The sequence below is a fragment of the Aythya marila genome (genome assembly GCF_965140915.1).
Source record: "Aythya marila genome assembly, chromosome: 1".
Lineage (NCBI taxonomy): Eukaryota > Metazoa > Chordata > Aves > Anseriformes > Anatidae > Aythya > Aythya marila.
The window spans coordinates 139,089,175-139,108,967 of record NC_139042.1 but is presented as its reverse complement, the minus strand read 5'-3'; the positions used below and the strand labels follow the sequence as shown (position 1 = coordinate 139,108,967).

General features: G+C 37.0%; 1 protein-coding gene across 2 annotated transcripts in view; it reads left to right on the top strand.

Annotated features, from left to right (window-relative positions):
- AEBP2 (AE binding protein 2) overlaps positions 1-19,793 on the top strand; it is a 56,518-nt gene that overhangs the window by 7,233 nt on the left and 29,492 nt on the right. For both annotated transcript variants that reach the window (XM_082771121.1, XM_082771122.1), the window contains exons 2-3: positions 11,949-12,156; positions 15,315-15,422. In XM_082771121.1, the coding sequence (XP_082627247.1) occupies positions 11,949-12,156; positions 15,315-15,422 (316 nt within the window). The remainder of the gene's footprint in view (positions 1-11,948; positions 12,157-15,314; positions 15,423-19,793) is intronic.

The window sequence follows — 19,793 nt, the reverse complement described above, 5'->3', positions numbered from 1 at the left end:
CAAGATGTGGTATGCTTTTTTCCCTTCGTGGTAGTAAAATGCCAAAAAAAAAAAAAAAAAGGCAGTCTGGGATTTCGTTTTCTATGTCTGATTTGCTTCTACATGGTTCTCTTTACACTAAAATTTAATTTCTTAACTATCATTTGCTAAACTTCAGTTGATTACTTGTGTAGTTGTACTGGTTACTTTCGTTAATAGAGTATTACTTAAGGCATATGCTAAGATATTCGATAGTGATATAAAACCAAAAAATTTAATTTGATACCATCTTGAAAGTCATGTAGTCATCATGATGCACTATGTAAGGCAGCTATAATCCAAACAAGCTTGTGAAGTATCAGTAAAGTGAACCTAAGTGATCTGGGTTTAGAGGCCTGTAAAAGACAAGATTATTGTCACATATTAGGGGTAGTATCATTTATGAAGTATACTTCAATAAGAATACAAATAAAGGTTTTCCAGTTACTGTTAAGATTAATGTTGTTCCATGTAGCATCTTGTACAAATTAGCAGTTCCCCTGCAAAATTGCAGTGAGGTCCATATTTTGATCATTATAGTTTGTGTTGTAAGTAAGGCTTCAGATATAAAAGATCTTAAGGAAATACTTTCATTACGTAGTAAGCAGAGAATTGTAAACTTTTTTTTTGAAATAAAAATACTTCTGGTGTTTCTTTGGTAGATTTCCTGGGGCTGATTTGCATGCCAAACTGTATATTAGACAAATTTTACAAATTGTTAATTTAGCATCGAGTGGAACAGAATCAGACCATAATTATGACCTCTCTATTATGAACTGAATGAGTTGGAGAAGGAAAACTCCACTGGTTTCTCTGCTTTTGATGCCTGATTAATACTTGAGAAGTAGCAACTCTTCACTGACGTATGAAGTTGCTATTTCATAGAAGACTGTCCTGTCTGTATTTTTCTGCAGTCAAACAACAGTAACTGAAATTGGAGGAGAGGTTTGCATCTCCTCTGGGACTTGTTCATCCTTTTTTCTGGTTGTCTTCTGCTTTTTTTTTAAGCTAGTTGTTCAGGAGTGGGGATGGGTATCCTGTGAATGGGACAGTAATGGTAACATATGGTGGAATTTCCTTAACGCTATACCTGAAGGCTTTTATTTCCACTTTGTATTAATCATGGTTCTTAGAATGGAAAGCATGCTAAAAGAAGTGACACTTTCTTTTTAACTACTGATTGCGTTTCAGTGAAGATCTAAAATGATGAAACACTTGTTGCTGTTCCTTAACTTTTGAAGGTGATAATCAGGTTGAAGATGAATTGTTTCCCAGAAATGAAAGTCAGTGTTATTTGTATCTTTAAGGCAGAACCACTTACAGTTTCTTGATTTGTGTAATGCTTTTGCATACGTTTGCTGTTGTATCACAAGGCACACACATTTAACCTGCTGTAGTTTCTCAGTGCTCTTCTGACACTTTGCATTCCAAATTTCCTTATAATATCATCTGTTCCTCTGTATACTACAGCTTAGATGAAAAACTGGTTTTGTTAAATTAATACATAACCCAAATATTCTAGGGCTGACAATCTAAATAATCAAAGTAGGTGATTAGAGAGAGTGGAAACAGCTCTAGAGAGGTGGTGATTCATAACATGCTTTCTCAGTCGTGTTTTGTTTCCTGTACATGTTTGTTATTTTAAGTTTCTTTGATTTCTCTATCTTGAAGAGCTTTTCTATCTTCTCCCAGTTTTATACCATCAAACTGAAATGTTTGCAGTGTTGCTCCCTTTTCCAGGTATTTACATTTAATCTCGAAATGGGTTTACTCTAAAATTAGCTGTTGCTTCAAAAAACTTCAAACAAATGTTAATATTACCAGTAGTCACACTAAATAAAACTATCTCCCTGACTTCTTGTTTTCCACTATGTAGATTTCTTAGTAATCTACAGATACCTATACAGATACTCAATAAATAGTTTTCCAGATTTGCTTTCAGGATTGATTTATAGCATTATAGAATCATGGAATATCCTGAGTTGGAAGAGACCTACAAGGGACATGGAGTCTGACTTCTGGCTCCACACAGGACTGCCCAAAAACCAGACCCTGTGTCTGACAGCAGTGTCCAAATTCTTTTTGAACTCTGGCAGGGTCAGTGCCATGACCACTGCCCTGGGGAGCCTGTCCCAGTGCCCGACCACACTCTGGGTGCAGAACCTTTCCCTACACCCAGCCTGACCCTCCCCTGTCCCAGCTCCATGCCGTTCCCTTGGGTCCTGTCACTGTCCCCAGAGAGCAGAGCTCAGCGCCTGCCCCTCTGCTCCCCTCATGAGGGAGCTGCAGGCCGCCATGAGGCCTCTCCTCAGCCTGCTCTGTGTGGACTGAACAAACCAAGGGGCTGCAGCCGCTCCTCATATGTCTTCCCCTCCAGACCCTTCACCATATTTGTAGTCCTCCTTTGGATACTAACAGTTTTAGATCTTTCTTATACTGTTGCACCCAAAACTGCATGCAGGACTCAAGGCCGCAGAATGCTTAAGCCTTTTTCATTTTGAAAAACTTGTGTTAGAATAACTTCATCTGTGTGAACATAGGTTTGAGTTAAAAACAAACAAAAAGCATAAATGACTCAGAAGCACAAGTTCTTAGGTGCTTGAAACATGGTAGTGGACTTTTACTTTATGTAATTTTGGCTTGTTTTCAGCCATATATGCTCATTTCTTATTGCTATATGAATGATCTTATTCTTCTGCAGCCATTTAGTATTCTGCAATCCATTTTTGTTTTGATGATGGTTTATCTCCATATGCTATTTTTTCTTCTGGTAGCTTTTTTTTTGAATTCAAAAACTGATCATTATCAGTCATGAAATGGTTTTGGATGTGTTCTAAGGAGAATCAATAGGAAAGCTCAGAAATGCGGGTAGATTAAGCTATTTCAACTTCAAAAATTCTATTTGGATTACTTGCTGGATAAATGGAGGAAAAAAACACAACAAAAAAACAGCCTCTGGGAGCAGCAAACCATCATGACATCTTAATATTGCAGTCAAACTACATTCATTAACATGAGGGGAGCTGTTTTCCTTGTGGAACACAAATGTTTGATTTGGGGAGTTAAATTGATAATCCTGCAAATTTAGTAGTAGAAATATGTGTTACATATGTAGATATATCATAAATTACTGAACTTGCCAAAGGTGGAAAGAGGAACAAAAAAAGATCAGACAAGAGTTAAAGTTCTTCACTCTGTTGCTGGCTCATAGTGGTCGCTCATGTTTTGTGAGCTCTCATTTTTTTCTTTGGATCTGCTTTAATCTCACTCTTAAATTGACATGTTCATTTGGAGAGCATAAAGCAAAGTGAACTGTGTTTTATTAAATACTGGTAATCATTATGTTGATGTTCTGATACTAACACTGTGAAGAGGTTGGTAGTAAAGTTTACTTGATATTCATACAAGTCAGCAGAAGTTAAATATTAATGCAAAGCTTTATTTATTCTTTCTCTGCTTTCATGTCAGAGCTAACTTAGCATTTTCTGGTATTTACAACTGAAATTGTTAGCTCTTTTGAACAATGTTTGTCCTACTTCAGTTTCTAACAGCTTTGCTTTGCAGTTTCTATTGTTGAGCAGAACATAAAGAGGCAAAAGGTAATCATGTGGTGATGCTTGGAGAATATATAGCTGCTCCTATGTTTGGAAGTGATAAGAGATTTATATAAAAAATAATATGCAGATGCAGTACAGATGTATCCCATCAAGGATGGGAGCTCAGGGTTCATCATGTGATCACTTTCATACTTCGAGGATTTATCTTCACCTGTCCATTGATTACATAGGAATTCTATAGGAAATAATAAGTGTAAATCACTTTGAACTTGCTGGCTTCGGAAAGCTGAGAAACTGCTAGGTGGCCTGCAGTTTTTGTGGAACTGGTCTGTTGGTCCAAGCTGTGCCCCAGACTTCTACACCCTGCCTTGAAAAGGGATTTAGAAATGAGGTAACTACTGAAGTGTTTCTTTTCACTCTTGATTTGTCCTGGTGAAATGAAGATTATGTAGTACTCAGGTGTGTCACTATGCGAGTCAGTTTTTTCCTTTCAATTTTTGTTCTGTTTTGAATTGGCATTTGTAACGGAATGATTGTGATTGGTGCTGTTTGTTTTGTGTGGGGATTAGTACCTAATTGTGATTTGGTCTTCCATGTTGTAAAAGCTTTTCTGTAGGAGTTCCAGGTTTTAACCCTTGAAGTTGTTGTAAGAAATACCTGTCATTCACGAGTTTTCCATTATTCTAAGTTTCTTGAGTGTTCAGTTCAGTCTTGTAATTTGTCTCATATGAATTGGAACAAAATGACTGAAACTTTGTGCAAATAACAATATACTTCACAAGCTAGTGAAAGCTAAAGAAACTAGCAGGGTATTTTTTATCTTTAAAATAGCCACCTACTTCCAGTGAGGTTCACAGTATTTGGATTCTTGAATGTTAATTATGCTTCTGTCTAGTCAGAGGCAGTATTCTGTGGATTTGATGCTTTATGACTTCATCATTGTGTAGTTCAGAAGAAACTTTTAAAAGATTCATTAGTCACAGTGCATCTTGATGGCTATTCTGCAGTGTTTTTAGCAACACTGCAGTGTGTGTTCCCTGAAGTCTATGTTGGTTTTAAATTTGTTCCATTACAAGATGAGTTTATTTATTATAGGATCTGTCAAGTCATTTCCCTTGGTGGTAGCTGAAATCATCTGGGTCCTCTGCTTACGTACTGAACATCTGGGGACTGGAGGCTGAGCATTCTCAGTGGAGGTACTGTAGCTCTGCAATGAGCTCCTGTTGATCAGGCTGAACTGCTTGTTGACCCTCAAGGGCATGGTATAAGGCCCATCTGTTGGGTCTGAATTTTGCCTGAGGGAAGGTTACTTCAGTTAAGGTCTAGAGGGAGTATGTCTAGCAGACATTAAAAATATAATAGTAAATTGATTGGGCTTTTGTGCATGTGTTTGGTGCCTGGCTCTACTATTTCTTGAAGTGCCCACTGTCTAATGAGGGTTCATGGAAAGTAAAAATGCAATTATGCTGTTCTTGCTGCCTTTTTTTTTTTTTTTTTTTTTTTTAAATTGATACTCTTTCTAGACTCCTACTGTCTGTTGTTCTGAAAGATTAACAAAAAAGGGAAAGAAAAAATTTGGGACATTTCATTCATTAAATTCAATGGAAGGGATTACTTGCAGTAGTGAGGAAATCAGTCTCCTTGGTGAGCTAAGCGTGCATCAGGAATGATGTGCAATACACCATTTTCTTGAATGCATTCACAATGCAAATCACAGGCTCGTTACATTTTCATTCATGTTTAACTGTATACAGCAGTTAGTACCCAAATGTGAATGTGGTAAGCGAAGTGGTTGGAAATTTGTGTGTCTTAAATTGGGAAGAATTTGGAGTGTTTTTTTTTTTTTGTTTTTTTTTTTTTTTTTCTTTCCTCAAAGGGAACAGTTGTACTTACATGACTCCAACAATGGCTTAATTTCACTCAAATTCTTAAAGAAGAATAACAAGCCAGGACTGAAAATGCTTGAAGAACTTTTTGTGTGTGTTCTCTTTATAAGGTAGAAATGGCTGCTAACTTCTACCAAGTTTTTAAGCTGCTATTGCTAAGGCTTTAGTTTCAGGATCGTTCTTAAATGCAGTTTGGACTGGATTTAAGCAGCAAGATGCATTTGGTTCACATACACCATAGACTGTGCAGGTACTAATGTTTTAACATGAAAGTGATGCTTAAGAAAAAACCTTAATACATCCTCGTTATCAAGGTGATTATTTTTAGCTAGAGGTAAAATGTAAAAATAAGACCTCAAACAGCCTTTGAGGTAACGATTCCTCTACTTCAGCTTACATTAATTATGTTGCTTAATGAATGCACTTTAAATGTCAGTTTCATTTCAAAGCTGTTGATCTTAATATAGGAAAAATCGGAGAAGGAGAAAAGGTCCAGCTCTTCTGAGAAGACTGTATTTTCAGTTCTACCTTGCTGCATCTGGAAGGAAGGCATTGTTTGCCAGCGTTTACAGGCTTGGTAAAAATTGGGTAGTGGTTTAGTAGGCATTTTGGATTGGCATTTGGTCCTAAAAATCTCACTTTTTTTTTTTTTTTTTTTTTTTTTTACTTCAGGTTGATTCTGATGCTTGGATTAGGATGAAAGTGGGGAATAACAAACTGGAAGACTATGTTGTTGTGCTTGCTGTAACAGTTTTAAATTTTAGTAATTAGTCAGTCTTTTGAATGGTGCTTCTTAAAAACAGCTATTGTGTATGCAGGCTCTCTCCAGCAGTGACTGTTTTTGATGCTCTATTGTTTGGGATGACCTCTGAGTTGAACTCTCTGAAACTCAAATGTCTAATGTTCTTCATCAGGCTATGGTCTATAGATCCATTACAATAGAGCTGGAGCCTGCTTACAGCTTGGGAGCAAACCCAGACCTGTCTGTCACTAGCAATAGGGGAATGCCACAAGCCCTTAAATTCGACTAGTGTCATTCTGCTTTGATAGTGGCAGTCAGGATTTAAACAGATCTCCTGGCGAGGGGAAAAAGGACTGGGGGGGGGGGGGGGGGGGTGGCAAGGGAAAGCTTGCTTTAAATTATTTACCTAAAATATGTTTGTTTATATATATATATATGTTAATCTCTGGTTTTCCAGAATGTCTCTGCTTTCTTCACTTTTTTTCTGTTCTCTTCTTGATTCATGTTATTAGTTCCTTGTTTGGAGGTGTAGATTTCAGATGGGAAAGCAAGAAGAAAGCAGAGCAGGAGATGTACTTTCCATTATTACCTTCCCTTTTGTTACAGGACTTTTCCCTTTCTTGGGTCGTGCTAAGCAGATAGCGTCAGATTGGATTGGAAATCCCTATTCAGAGATTGAAAGATAAACAGACACTGCCATAGTGGTCCAGCCCTGTTTGGGCTGGGTTGCCATGCTTCACGTTGGGAAAATACTGAAGTGGGCTAGATAAAATGTTGGAACATGTGCATGCATTTTACCCACTTGAGCGTCCTGCTCTTGTGTCCTTTCTGAAGTCCAGAGGAATGACACAGTGGGTAGGTAAATCAGCAGATCTAGCAAAAAGTATTGCAGTGAGTTCTTGACAGACTTCAGCAGCAGCCACCGTTTTGATTATGAAACCTACCATCATTTTTCTCCTTTATCTTGAAATGGCAATTGAAGAGCAGATGACCTTCCAAGTCAAGTGTCTTCTCTGATGCCGTATATACTGTGAACTTTTCTGTGAAAAGCTTCCTGATACTTCCTCAGCATATGGCCTGCTAGAGAAAAAGCACATATGCATAAGCTGTATACAACATGTCAGATGTTGCTGGTCGTTAGGTATTTTATGGATTCTCTTCATAGGCTTTACCTCTTTCCCAGGTGTCTCAGAACTCACTGAGAGAGACCCCCTACTTCCCCCCCACACCTCCCCAAAATCTAGGTTTTTAGAGTAAAGCAGTACTATATGGCTGATGACCTGCAATAGGCTGCTTCTGGAGGGGAAAAAAAAAAATGGTTATTTCTTGAAAAGGAATGTATTAGAATAGCAAGTTTCTTGCGTTTTACGGGAACGTGTCAGAAGAACAATCAGAGAATGGCGATCTCTGGTTGTGTGACCCCTGGCCGTTTTGGTTTATAAGCAATTAACCTATTTCTATAGTAGGTTCTGTTACAGCAATATTCATCTGCACTTCCAATGTCTTGGTTAAGCAAGCTAGAAGGAAGGAAGGCGTTCTGTTAAATATTGACCTATTATCACTCATCTGGATTTCAGTTACCTATTTTTAATTTTTTATATCTCTTGAATAGACTATAAAAGCATAGTCCAGTGTAAAACTTCATCCTTTGCTTCCAAGAAATTCTGTACGTTACCTCTTATTTTAAGTGCTGTGGGCAACCTTTTTATTCCAGTTGCTCTAATATTAAATTTTGATCTTAGAGTCATAGAATAATCTAGATTGGAAAAGACCTTCAACATCATCAAGTCCAACTGACAGCCTGACCTACAGAGTCCCGCTGCTAAACCATGTCCATTTGTTGCACATTCACACGTCTCTTAAAAACCTCCAGGGATGCAACGCTAATGTTAGCCTTTAGCAAGCACTTAGGCTATTAGAACTAAACTAAGCAAACATTTAAACTGTTACAACCAGATTGACTCTTGAAGTGTTACTGGTTTCTCCTGTCATTAATAAACTTACCCATTGTGTTGTTGGCTGGATCATTATTTCTAGTCCCAACTTTTACATATTTTTCTCCAAAAATAAGAATAATTTTCTACAAGTAGGATAGCATATTGAAGGAAAAAAAAGCCTGAATATCTGCATTTCCTGAGCTGTAAAAACGCAGACCTATGGTTTGGAGGAGGTCAGTGTATGTTGCATTGCGCTTATAATATGAAATAACCTCTCTCATGCTACAAGTTGATCAATGAGTTTTTTTCCTTGCAGCTTAGAAATTAATTGTGCTACATGCCTGTGAACTAGTGAAACCACATATGCAGACATGCACGCACCCATCCTTCACAGAACTTGTACTGGGCTGTGCTTTTTAATTGCTTTCCCACTCAAGACCAAGCTTCAAAAGCAGGGAACCCATGAGAGAACTAATCTGAATAACCAGTCTGAGACTGTCCTTGTGGTTGCCAGCACCATGTTGCAGCTTAGTCTTTTTGCAACAGGCTTGTTTGTGGGGTTTTGGGGAATGGTAGTAATGCTGTCAGTGAAACACGGACTGACAGCTTGGAAGTTTGAGTTCCCGCATGAAACGCTGATTAAAATCTGGTAGGTTAGTACCTTTCAGCTGTGAGAAAGTTAGGGCTCTTTATTCCCCTGAAATGATCAGAGAGGGCTATTGTAGGAGCAATGTGTCTGTAGTGCCTCGCCATCCTTCATTAAGCAACTTCCTGTTGGAACCCTTGATCAATGTAATGCTACTTTGTTCAACAGAAGTGGTCGGTCTGGGTTCAAAGCTGCTCCTGAATGCTGATTTTGTGGAAACTCTTTGGGTAACTCTAGAACTCAGGTGTGTGGGAGCTGCATTAAGTTATTTATATAATTTTCTTTTTCATCCCATTGGTAGATTTTGCTTCCATAACTTGATTTTTACTTTCAGAGGTAATTTTTGGCATAGGTATCAGCTGAGGAAGGAATGCCAGTTCCTTGGTGCATCTGTTGTAGTGGGCCTGGCATGGGGGAAAATTGGAATTGAATGCAATGTATTTTTCACTTAAAGCATAACAATTTCATAGAAAGGTACTAATGCCTATTTCAGTAGTTTGCAGTTAGTGGCTGTTAGGTCTGTAACTTCAACTCTGTGTTAGTTGCATTTTTTTTTTTTTGGACGTTTCTGATGATTATAAAACAGTCTTTTGGGGAAAGACAGAAATGTGGAACAGATTCAAAACCATATCTGTAGTCTTCTGTTGGCCACCTTTGCTTTATCACTAGTCACAGATTGTGAACTTACATTATGAAAGGAACCAAGACAACTACTTGTAATGCAGAAGAAAGAAGGTGGGGTGGCTGGGTGTATTCAGGATATGGAAGATGGAGGAGAATAATCATGGGCACATGGTAAAATGCTCTGTAGCAGGAAAGTGCCAGTATGGCTTTCACTTGAGAGAAGGCATGTCTCGTAAATTGTTAGACCTTTTTTGAAAAATAAAAAATTAAGCATGGTATTTGTATAGTATTTAGCAAGTTTATTTTTGATAGATTTCTATTAAAGTCTAAACCTGTTGAAAGGGTCTCTAAAACTTTCTCATTTGGATTAATTTGGAAAACAAAAGCCTAAGAATAACTTTTCAGTTTTAATAATAGCAGGAGATTAATGAGTTGGAAGGCGATTTCTAAGGGTTGTCTGGGTAGTGGTAGTCAGCATTTTCCATAGTGTTACCTTACTGGTAGCTTGCTCTTCTAGATCAAAGTTTGCTCATGAAACTGAATTACTTGGGGTAGTTAAAACTAAATCTTAATGGGAAAGCATTGCAAAGGGAATCTGTTATTTTTTATTTATTTCATTCCCTAGTAAAAAATAAATTTGATATTGAGAAATGCAGTGGAATAGCTATGGTGGGTGACGGGAGAGGAAGAACACAAACGAGGAAAACTATGATTTTTGAAATCATCAGAAACATCAGGAAAACTGCTAGCACAGTTTAAAAGAAAAAAGTACAGATGATTTGAGATTGCTAGTCAAGGGTTTTAGAGCAAGGAAACAAACATCCTAATGATATGCTCTAGTTTTGAGTAATGATGCTGTTTTTGTTGCATCCATCTTAAAATACGTAATACAACAGTAATGGGTATGTAAGCAGCAATGGTGTGAGAAATATGGAACAGCACTGATGCATTTAAAAGCAGAATGCTCTAGCACAGAAATCTGTACAAGAGGTAGAAGGAGAAAAAGATGTATGATAAAAGTTAGAAATGAATAGGAAACGATATTCTGTTCATTTAAAGTAACAGCATTAGTTTTTTTGTTTGTTTGTTTGTTTTTCCTTGCACTTCACTCAAAAGGATATCTAAAGACACTTACATAAAACACCGCCACATGCTGTGTTAGTAAAAGGGTATATGTCAGGTCAACATAAGTGATTCTCCCTCTGTACTTGGCACAATTAAGACTGTGTCTGGATCACTGTGTCTATTTTGGGGCTCATCCCAGATACTGACATACTGGATAATGTTCAGCAGAGGACCTCCAAAACAGATAGAAGGCTGATGCAAATCCTGTACCTGGAGAGGCTGAGAGATTGGGTTTCTTCAGTTTTAGAATAAGAAGGGTAGGCTTATTGCTGTTCTCAGTGTTCTGATTAGGACTGCATAGGAAAGGAGAAGGCAGTCATCAACTGTTCAACTAAAAAAGATGGAAGGGCAACAGATGAGAAGTTACAACACTGGAAATTCTGATGAGACACTAGGAAATTTTTCCCTTTCTACACAATTAGGTTACTCAAACATTGGAAAAACTGTTCAGAAAGGTAGCAGAAGCTCCAACCTTTGAAAACACCCATAAAAAACTTAACCATTTGAGACTATGAGCAGCCTGATCTCACTTGGTCCTGTTCGAGCAGCGAATTGGACCAACCGACCTCCTGAGGTCCTCTCAAAGACGAGCTGTTCTTTAGTTCTATGACTTTGTGGAAGACAGAAACATGAAGGGTTCTAAAAGGCAACGAGCAAGTTTAGAAGTTTTTTTTTTTTTTAAAGTTATGTCAGTAGTTACTTAATTTTTAATTCTATTTTTTTAATTCTATTATTTTAATTTTATTTTTATTTTTAATATTATTTTTTAAGTTATTTTATCCAGGAACAATATCTGTCTGTCTCTGTGCTGTTTGCCTTAATATGAAAAGAGTACTCCATGCTTTTTTTTCCTGCTGAGATTGAGGGCAGAATAGCTGATAAGAATGACCCTGCAAAGTGTCAAAAGACAAACAAAAACCTCAGTAGTTTAGATTACATGTGTGATAGACATGCTGCTGGGCCTTGGAGTTAAGTGCAGGAGTCTCTTAAACATTCTGTAAAACTTCACTTCTGTATTATTTTGAAGGCTTTAGTGTTAGTTGTGGATGCTGATCTAGATATATGTCTGGTAAAAAAAAAAAAAAAAAAAGGCTTAGCAAAAACAATGAACGACTGATGTTGTTTAAAAATAACCGTGTTAACAAACAATTTTCTCACAAGTCAGTGAATGGGAAGAAAGTTTTCCAGCTCTCCCGTTTGTTGACAGTGTCCAGAAGAAGTTACACTATGGAGTGATAGTGGTTATGCCCTGACTGAATATTTTACTGTATTTAAGGTGATGAGCCGTAATAATATGTTTCAAGTCTCCTTTTTATCCTGTCTTAATTAATCTGATGAAAAGCCCTAAAGAGCTACAGTTTTTATATGTTCCATTAATGTGTAACAAATACAAACAGTCTCCTTTTCTTACAGCATAAGCAGCACTATTATGGATGTAGACAGCACAATTTCCAGTGGGCGTTCGACTCCAGTAATGATGAATGGGCAAGGAATTCCTGCCTCCTCTGCAAAGAGCATTGCTTACAACTGTTGTTGGGACCACTGCCATGCTTGCTTCAGCTCCAGCCCGGATTTGGCAGATCACATTCGCTCCATACATGTGGATGGTCAACGAGGAGGGGTTGGTGTTAATTATTTTTCCTCCCTCTTTTTTACTGTTGTTTTATTCTGTGGTGACAGTAGTAAATTTTATGTTTTATGTTATAAAGTATCAGTAGTTTAGCTACTGGCAACTGAGATTGGGCCCTCAGTGGTGTGGCACTAAGCATGCAGCTGCTGTGTTTTCCATAACACGCTTGATTTGGTGTTCTGTGGTTTTGATAGAATGGCGACCTTTAAGAATATAGTATGTTCCTAATGTTTAAATTTATTGGATATTTGATAGATTTGCTAATTTCTCAGCATCCCGAAGATGCTGGTTTTAAGTGCTTATATTTGGAATTCATTTTCTTACAACTTCTAGTGTATGTGCTTTTGCATATTAACTCAGGCAAAGTTATTTCATGATTATTTTTACAAATATAGTTTTATTAGAAATAATATATAAACAGAATATATTACAGGGCAGATGTAAGACTGGTCATCTTGGGAGTACAAAGTCTTACCAAAACAGTTCAGTTTGTAGTACGTACTGACAGCAGGTCTTTGGATGTTACACCTTCAATATAACTGCATCTAGTATTATTTTTTAAATTAAGGTATATATATGAGCATATATCTTTTGGTCTAATATCTGTTCAAGTGGTGCAGTTTGGGTTGGTCTCACAATTTTATGTTATAACACCTCTCCAAATAGCGTAATTTCAAATCTGTACTGAACTCCCTGCTTCCCAACTTCCCAAATTACTTTTAACGCCTGGAATATTTCAAGTAAACTACCTTTATATCAAACACAAGCAGTCTGCTTTCAGTGCTATACATTGCATGTCTTTAACTTCTTGGACAACTAATACCAACTCTTAACCTAACATAATGTTTATTTTCAACTTTTGTCTTGCTGCTTCTTTAAAATGTGAATATGTCAAATGTTAGGTCATTATGTATTATCTTAAGGGTACAAGAGACTTAAATAAGGTGCATATTTGCATCGCATTATGTAGTTTTTTATGTAATTGTGTCACTGCGACAGGTGTGACTCACTGGTTGCATTTAGCTAATGTTATTTGGTATGACTGCACTTCTAGCTTGATATTTAGTGCTTCTTCTTGAAGTCCAAGCTTTAGCTGGAATCATTCAGCTAGTGAGACAGCAGTTTAGTCACTCGTGAGATAGATTTCAGTGATTCTGTTCACAGTTTTATAAAAGTGCTATGTGAATCCTATGTGAGACAATTAAATGGATGAGGTGTATCAGTATCCTGGGGTCTGTCAACGTAAATGCATGACTTTTGTCCCATCCATAACCCCTTTTAATTTCTTAAAAAGTGATTGGAAGATTTTTCCAGATTTTTTGTACTATTTTTCTGCTCATTCACATTATATGGCATGATTTGTGGGTATTTTCATATTGAAAATGTTAAACTGTATTTTGTCTTTCTGAATGAGACAGTTGTTGGAAGCACCAAACAACCGCCTGAGCATTGCCCTCAGTTCACACTTTTATTCCCCGTGGTGGAGTTGGTTTCTTTTTCAAAAAGTTCTTCCACTAGATGCTGTGGAAAGGGACTGATGCTGGCTGTTTGGTTTCATGGATTTGTCTGCCACCTGCTGGCGAGGCGTTTAAGTGTTGTTAGAGAGCATGTGGTTTTGGTAGGATTTCAGGTTATTACTCAACTCAGTGACTATAAATTTTAAGGATAGTAGTTGTAGTATTTGCTTCTTGAGAACTTACAAGCAAGCTTATTACATTGTTTTTATGGTTATAATGCGTTTTTTTCAACTTAATATTGAGATAATGGCTCTAAACCAGCCCAGGAAGCCCAAGCCAGAACAATGAAGAGCCCAGGAGACTAATGAAATAATTTTACTTTTCTGAAATACTTTGCCAGAAATATTTTGGGTTCAGATTTTTAGACAGGTTCACAAGAAGCCTTGCTAGAGTTTCTGGGGGGTTGTTGTAAAACCAAGTGGATGTTTTTTGAGGGGATTGCGTTTCAACTATCTGTTGTTCCCCTTTGAGTGCTCTGCAGTTTGCAGTTGATGGTGGCAATTCTGAGATAGTTATGTAGCTGTTGCGCTGACAGCAATCCCAGACTTCCATCCTGTGGCTGCAGGGGGATCTTAAAACTGATGAGCAGCAGGCACTAAAACAGCAGTTGGGCCTTATTGGTCAGGAGACCTTGATCAGTCATACAGGCATGCATGGTTTTCAAGCTTTCCTTTAGTAAGTTGAGGTGTCTGTTATATAGAAAGTACATCGCTTGCTTGTCTGGCTGTTCTTTTGTTTTGAAAGTACAGTCTTTCGATAACTCATTTTTTTCTTTCTGAAAGAGAACAAGAAGCTCAAATCCAATTAGTTCCCTGTAGTTCCAAAAGGTATTCTGAAAGTATTTTGGACAACACTATTCCTGGGGACTGTATTCTGCTGCTAAAAATTAGGGCTGTATCCCTTCCTCCTCCCCTCTGCCCTCTGACTTGTTAAAGAAATTCTAATGAAGGCCAAGATCATTGAGCTTTTTTATTCTCTAGATTATAGTCAGACACAATGAGAGGAGAGAGAAAAGCAGCATGAGTAAGTTCTACTCTTTAATGCACTATTGTGCATATGACTGATCTGTATACCGGAATAGCCAAACACCCACAGGTTTTGAATCCTATGAAAAATTTTCCCTTTCTTCATCAGGAAGGGCCTTAACTAGGGGTATCTAGTATTCCATAGTATAAAACTGATATTTAAATAATAGGATTGTAAGACTTTGCCATTCTCAAGGAATTAAATCATTACTTGCTTATGAGCATAAATCATCTTTCTATCTTTGCTATCTGTAAAATGTAAATCTTACCGCTTACAAATTTTCTATCTCAATATCTCTGGTGATACTGATATGCAGTACAAACGCAAACTGTAGCTGGATGTTGTGGCTTTTTGATTGTGTCTATCTGAAGCATCTTCTGGCTTTTGATGCTTGTTTCACTGACCTTTTTTTTTTTTTTTTTTTTTTTTAATACTTGTGGTTGCAATTATTTTTGCCTTGGTGAGACAAGTGTGTTGCCAAATAAACGGTGGTTTCAGAATTCTTTGAACTAATTTGTATTGTGGTAATAAGCTTGCTAATCTACTTCTGAAATTTTTTCTTTTTTCTTTGACTTACCTAAACTTACCGTGTTTTTACATTATTAGGTGTTTGTTTGCTTGTGGAAAGGTTGCAAAGTATATAATACACCTTCAACAAGTCAAAGTTGGTTGCAGAGGCATATGCTGACACACAGTGGGGACAAACCTTTCAAGGTAAGGTTCATAGCAAGGTATATAATTATTTATTCTAAGAGCGATCCTATTCATTTTTTCTGATAGAATGTATTAATTGAAAAATGCCATTACAGGAGGATTTCTTAACATATCAAGCTAGCTGAGCTTTGGTCTTTGCCTTGATGGTGCCCAAAGATCCTGTTCTGTTATGAAAACAGATGAAGATACCATTATTTCTTCTCTGTCCGTGTTGCTTTTAATCTATAAATGGTAGGGGAATCTAAAACTAAATAATGATATAGTTTATTTTTGTGTACGTTTTCCTGTTGAGTTGTTTATACACTGTAACAGTGAGATATTTTGCTTCATGCTTTACACTTTGGATGATGCCTAGTGGTGTGCATTCTGTGCTTGAGTAAGAGCTGTTCTTGTTAACAAAATTCAGTTGAAACAGTCAGTGACTATTTATGGTTAACCTCTCTGAGAATAATAAGGAAGTCAGGAATGCAGGACCGATGAGCTGACTGTATTTCCTGCATAGTATTTTCTAACTTTCTCTTTCTTTCTCCCCCTAATCTGTACCTGCAATTCTAGGTATAGTAGTGTTTATCATTCCCATATCCACCAATCCGTTATTAATGAGTTGCTTCATCCTCTTATGGATACAGTTGGGGCAGTTCATAGCTGTCAGTCCTGGATCATTTTATGGTAAGTTCCACCCACACTACTTCAGACTGAAGTTCTCCTTCCATCTAGGATTTAAAAAATGAATAGGGCTTTTTATTAAATGTAGGTAGCATTTTATATCTTCCTCCCCCTCTGCCCCAACCTCACCAAGTTTTAGTCACTACTTCTCTATTACCCTCTCCTCTCTTTCTTCCCACGTAATGTCGTCTGTTTGTTTATTTTAGGGCAGTTTTATTACTAAAAAGTTTTTTTCTATTACAGTGACCTCTTCCAGAAGTTACTGCTTCTGCACAGATTTTAACAGTAGTTATGACAGATAACAAAACTATACTCAAAGCTTAGAGAGTAAAAATAGTTCAATGCAAGTGAAAGCTTTTTTTTTTTTTTTTTCCCTAGTCTTGTGAAGACTAGACTTTCCAAACTGCTTAATTTAGTCTGAAAACTTCTGATAGAGTGAATGACAGTGGGGGAAACTTGCTATGGAGTTTATTCCTTTGTTCAAAGGAATTAAGTTAACATACTCTTGAAAGCGTAGTGTAAGGATCATAGATCCCTGAAATCTTGCAGATGTGATTGTTCTAGTAACGTAATTTTAACTGCTGATCCCTGAATCGAACTTGAAAATGAGTCATTAGAGGAAACTTGTACCTTATTTCTTCTCATTTTAGAACTAAGTAGTTTAAGTGACAAAGTGTAATAGCAGGTTTCTGTCTTAAAGAAAAGCTTTCTGATAGGTTAGTGTGTAGACTTGCTTGGTGTACATCAAAGAAGGTCGATTTAGAGGCATAGGGTTTAAAAGAGGTGGGCATGCCTCAGGAAATAATAGTATTTCTTGAGTCTTGTGAGCTATCTAGTGAAGTTGGTAAAAGCTGATATCCCATTTTTTTTTTTTTTGCTAAACTGGTTACAGCTAGAGCTGTAAGACTTCAAATAGTTAGTTCTGATAAGCATGTGTTAACTAGCTGGTGAAATAGTACATACTTTTCTGTAATTTCTGGTCATGCTATGGGAAAGGATGAAACGCAGGCAACTATTGCAGTAGTTTATCATGGCTCAAAGTCTGTTACTTCATTTTTTTTCCTACTGTTGTTTTCAGTGTTTGTTTGCATTTTATCTTTGTATTTCTCAATCTGTTCCTGGGAGCTTTGAATAGATGATAATTCTGGTCCTGTAACTTCTTTTGTTCCCCTTTCATTTATGCTGAATATAGGCTTCAGAGCCCCCATGATTTAGCCAAGTATGTGATTGTGATAACTTGTTAGTTACCTAGACCCCTTTATTCACTTGATCCTTTTCTTTTTCAAGCTTTTGAAATCTATTGTCTGATACAAAAGCATTTAAGAGTGTTGAATATTAGTCTTGATCAGTTCAAGAACAGTTACTGCTTCATTTTATGGCAGCTTTTCTATAAAAACTAAGCACTTTTTGCATTTAGGTGTTGATATAAATCCTAATGGCTCAGATTTTTAGCAAAACCCAAATTTTTCTATTTGGTTGTATTAAAGACCTCTTGTTCTTGATTAGTACAGTGGCTCCTGGCCCCCCCCCCCCCCCCCCCCCCCCCCAAAAAAAAAAAAAAATAATAACAACAAAATATATAAATACGTTCAAGTATAAAAGTAGGAGTCATTGTCACTTCATAGTACTTGCTGAAAATGCCAAGTCATTCAATCATTTGTTAAAAATAAATAAATGTCAGGATTTGTGAAGAATTGACTTGGAAGGCAGTGGAAATGATAGAACTGTATGCTATTTTCTAGAGAACTGTTCAGAATTGTTTTAAGAAAGGCAAAGAATGTTAGCTAGGAAGGTGATGAAGCTCTTGTAAAAGGAAGACTGTTGTAAAGGCAGGAGGAAAACCAAAACTGTTTAATGATGAGTGGAGACTAATGAATATATGGCAAGCTGCTACATGCTTATACCTCTAATGAAAATAAGAGGAAAAAAGTATTTTCTTAAATTGAAAGGCAGCTGGGGACTGTCTCAGGCATAAAGCTGTCTTTTGCAGAACTATTCTGCTGAAGAATATGTCCCTGTCCTGTCTGCCTTTTGTTTGCAAATGAATTCATTTTATGTAGTTGCCCATTCTGGGTTTAATACTCAATTTTTGTGATGCATGTAATGCTGTCCTTTGATTTAAAGGCTGTATCCTACTTTAAATTAGCTTTTCTGCTTTCATTTTAAAAGGTCTTTGTGGGCTTACCTGCCCTTTCCATGCATGCGTATGAACTACATGACTGCGTGGTTCATTTGTCACTAAGGTGAACCCACTTCTAAATTGCAAAGACATTTGTTTCATATTTTTGTAAATTCCTCGTGTGTTTCCTGTTCTTGCGGTTTAGCATGTCCCCCTTGGTATTACAACACCTGTGACGTAGAAAACGTAAATTTGCTTATGAATACCTATTTTTGAGATATTAGCTCTATTTCTTTATGGGGCAATTTCCTAATAGTGTGTGATCAGATAATTAGGAGACATTTTACATCTGAATAATCTGCTAAACTAAGGCAGAAATGATAAGTTTGACCTTTGGGGCTGAACTTTGGACCTTGGTTCCCCTTTAGTCATCAGATTTCTTTGCTTTTTTTTTATTTCCTCCCCTTTTCTAAAAATTTTTAGTGCTGTTGTCCTTACGTTTTATGTGGAACACATGGATGGATTTTATTTTCTTCTTATTCGAGGCCGTCATCACTAATTTTTGTTTTTCAGAAAACAGTCTTACCTAGGGCACCCATGAATCCCTCCAAAGTAAGTGTGTCAATTAAATGAGACACAGTTACCATTGATGATAGTTCTCAGTCTCTAATCAAGTATTTCTGCAAAGCAGTGTGCTTTTCTAGTCATTCTTTGGATGTGCTATTTCCTAAATCTGTTTCTCTTGTCAAGAGGATCAAAGATTGGTCTTGCAAAATATTTCTGATATGAGAATTTAATGGCCTTCTTTGGGACCACAGTTACGTATTTTTGGAGTTACACTACTCTTTTTAATACCTGAAGTTCATTGCTTTTGTGCTGCTGGAAGTTCTCTTTGTTTATAACAGTCTGGTTCTAGCCATTCTTCCAGCCTTTTTTGTTGTTACAGGTGTTTTCAGAGCATGTAGTTTTTTCTCTGAAGATAATCAGTATGTTCATGTTTGCATATCATTTTATATCCAGAGCTGAGAGAGAGAAAGCCTAGATATTACTTTTTTTTTTAATAGTTTTACTGCATAATTTTTGCAGCTTTTTAGAAATGGGTGGAATGCTGGAAGTATCATCATCATGTAGTAGTTGTCCTATCTCAAGTTCAACAACCTAAACTTTCAGGCTTTCAGAACATACAGACAGATAGAACTAGAGGAATAGTCTGCAGAGATAAGTAGAAAACTGATGCTGGTAGCTGTCTTTGGCAAGCTGAGAAAGAATTGTCTTAACTTGACTGTTAGAAACAGTTGAATAGTTATTGTGCTGTGACAATCTGCATTTTTTTAGCACTGTTTCTGGTACTCAGAATTTTTTGAAGTGCTACCTGCCGCTGCAGAAGGCATTAAAAGTTAGTTACTTGTAGATGTACCAAAATAATTCTTAGCATGTAGTGTAGATGACCAAGTAGAAGGTGTTAGGCACAATGAAAGGACAAATGGTAGAGTGAGCTCAAATGTGTGGGACCTAATTATAAAAATAGTTGCTTGTAGCAATCCTCTGCAGAGGAGGACTCTGTGAAAATAAAACTGAATATGCAA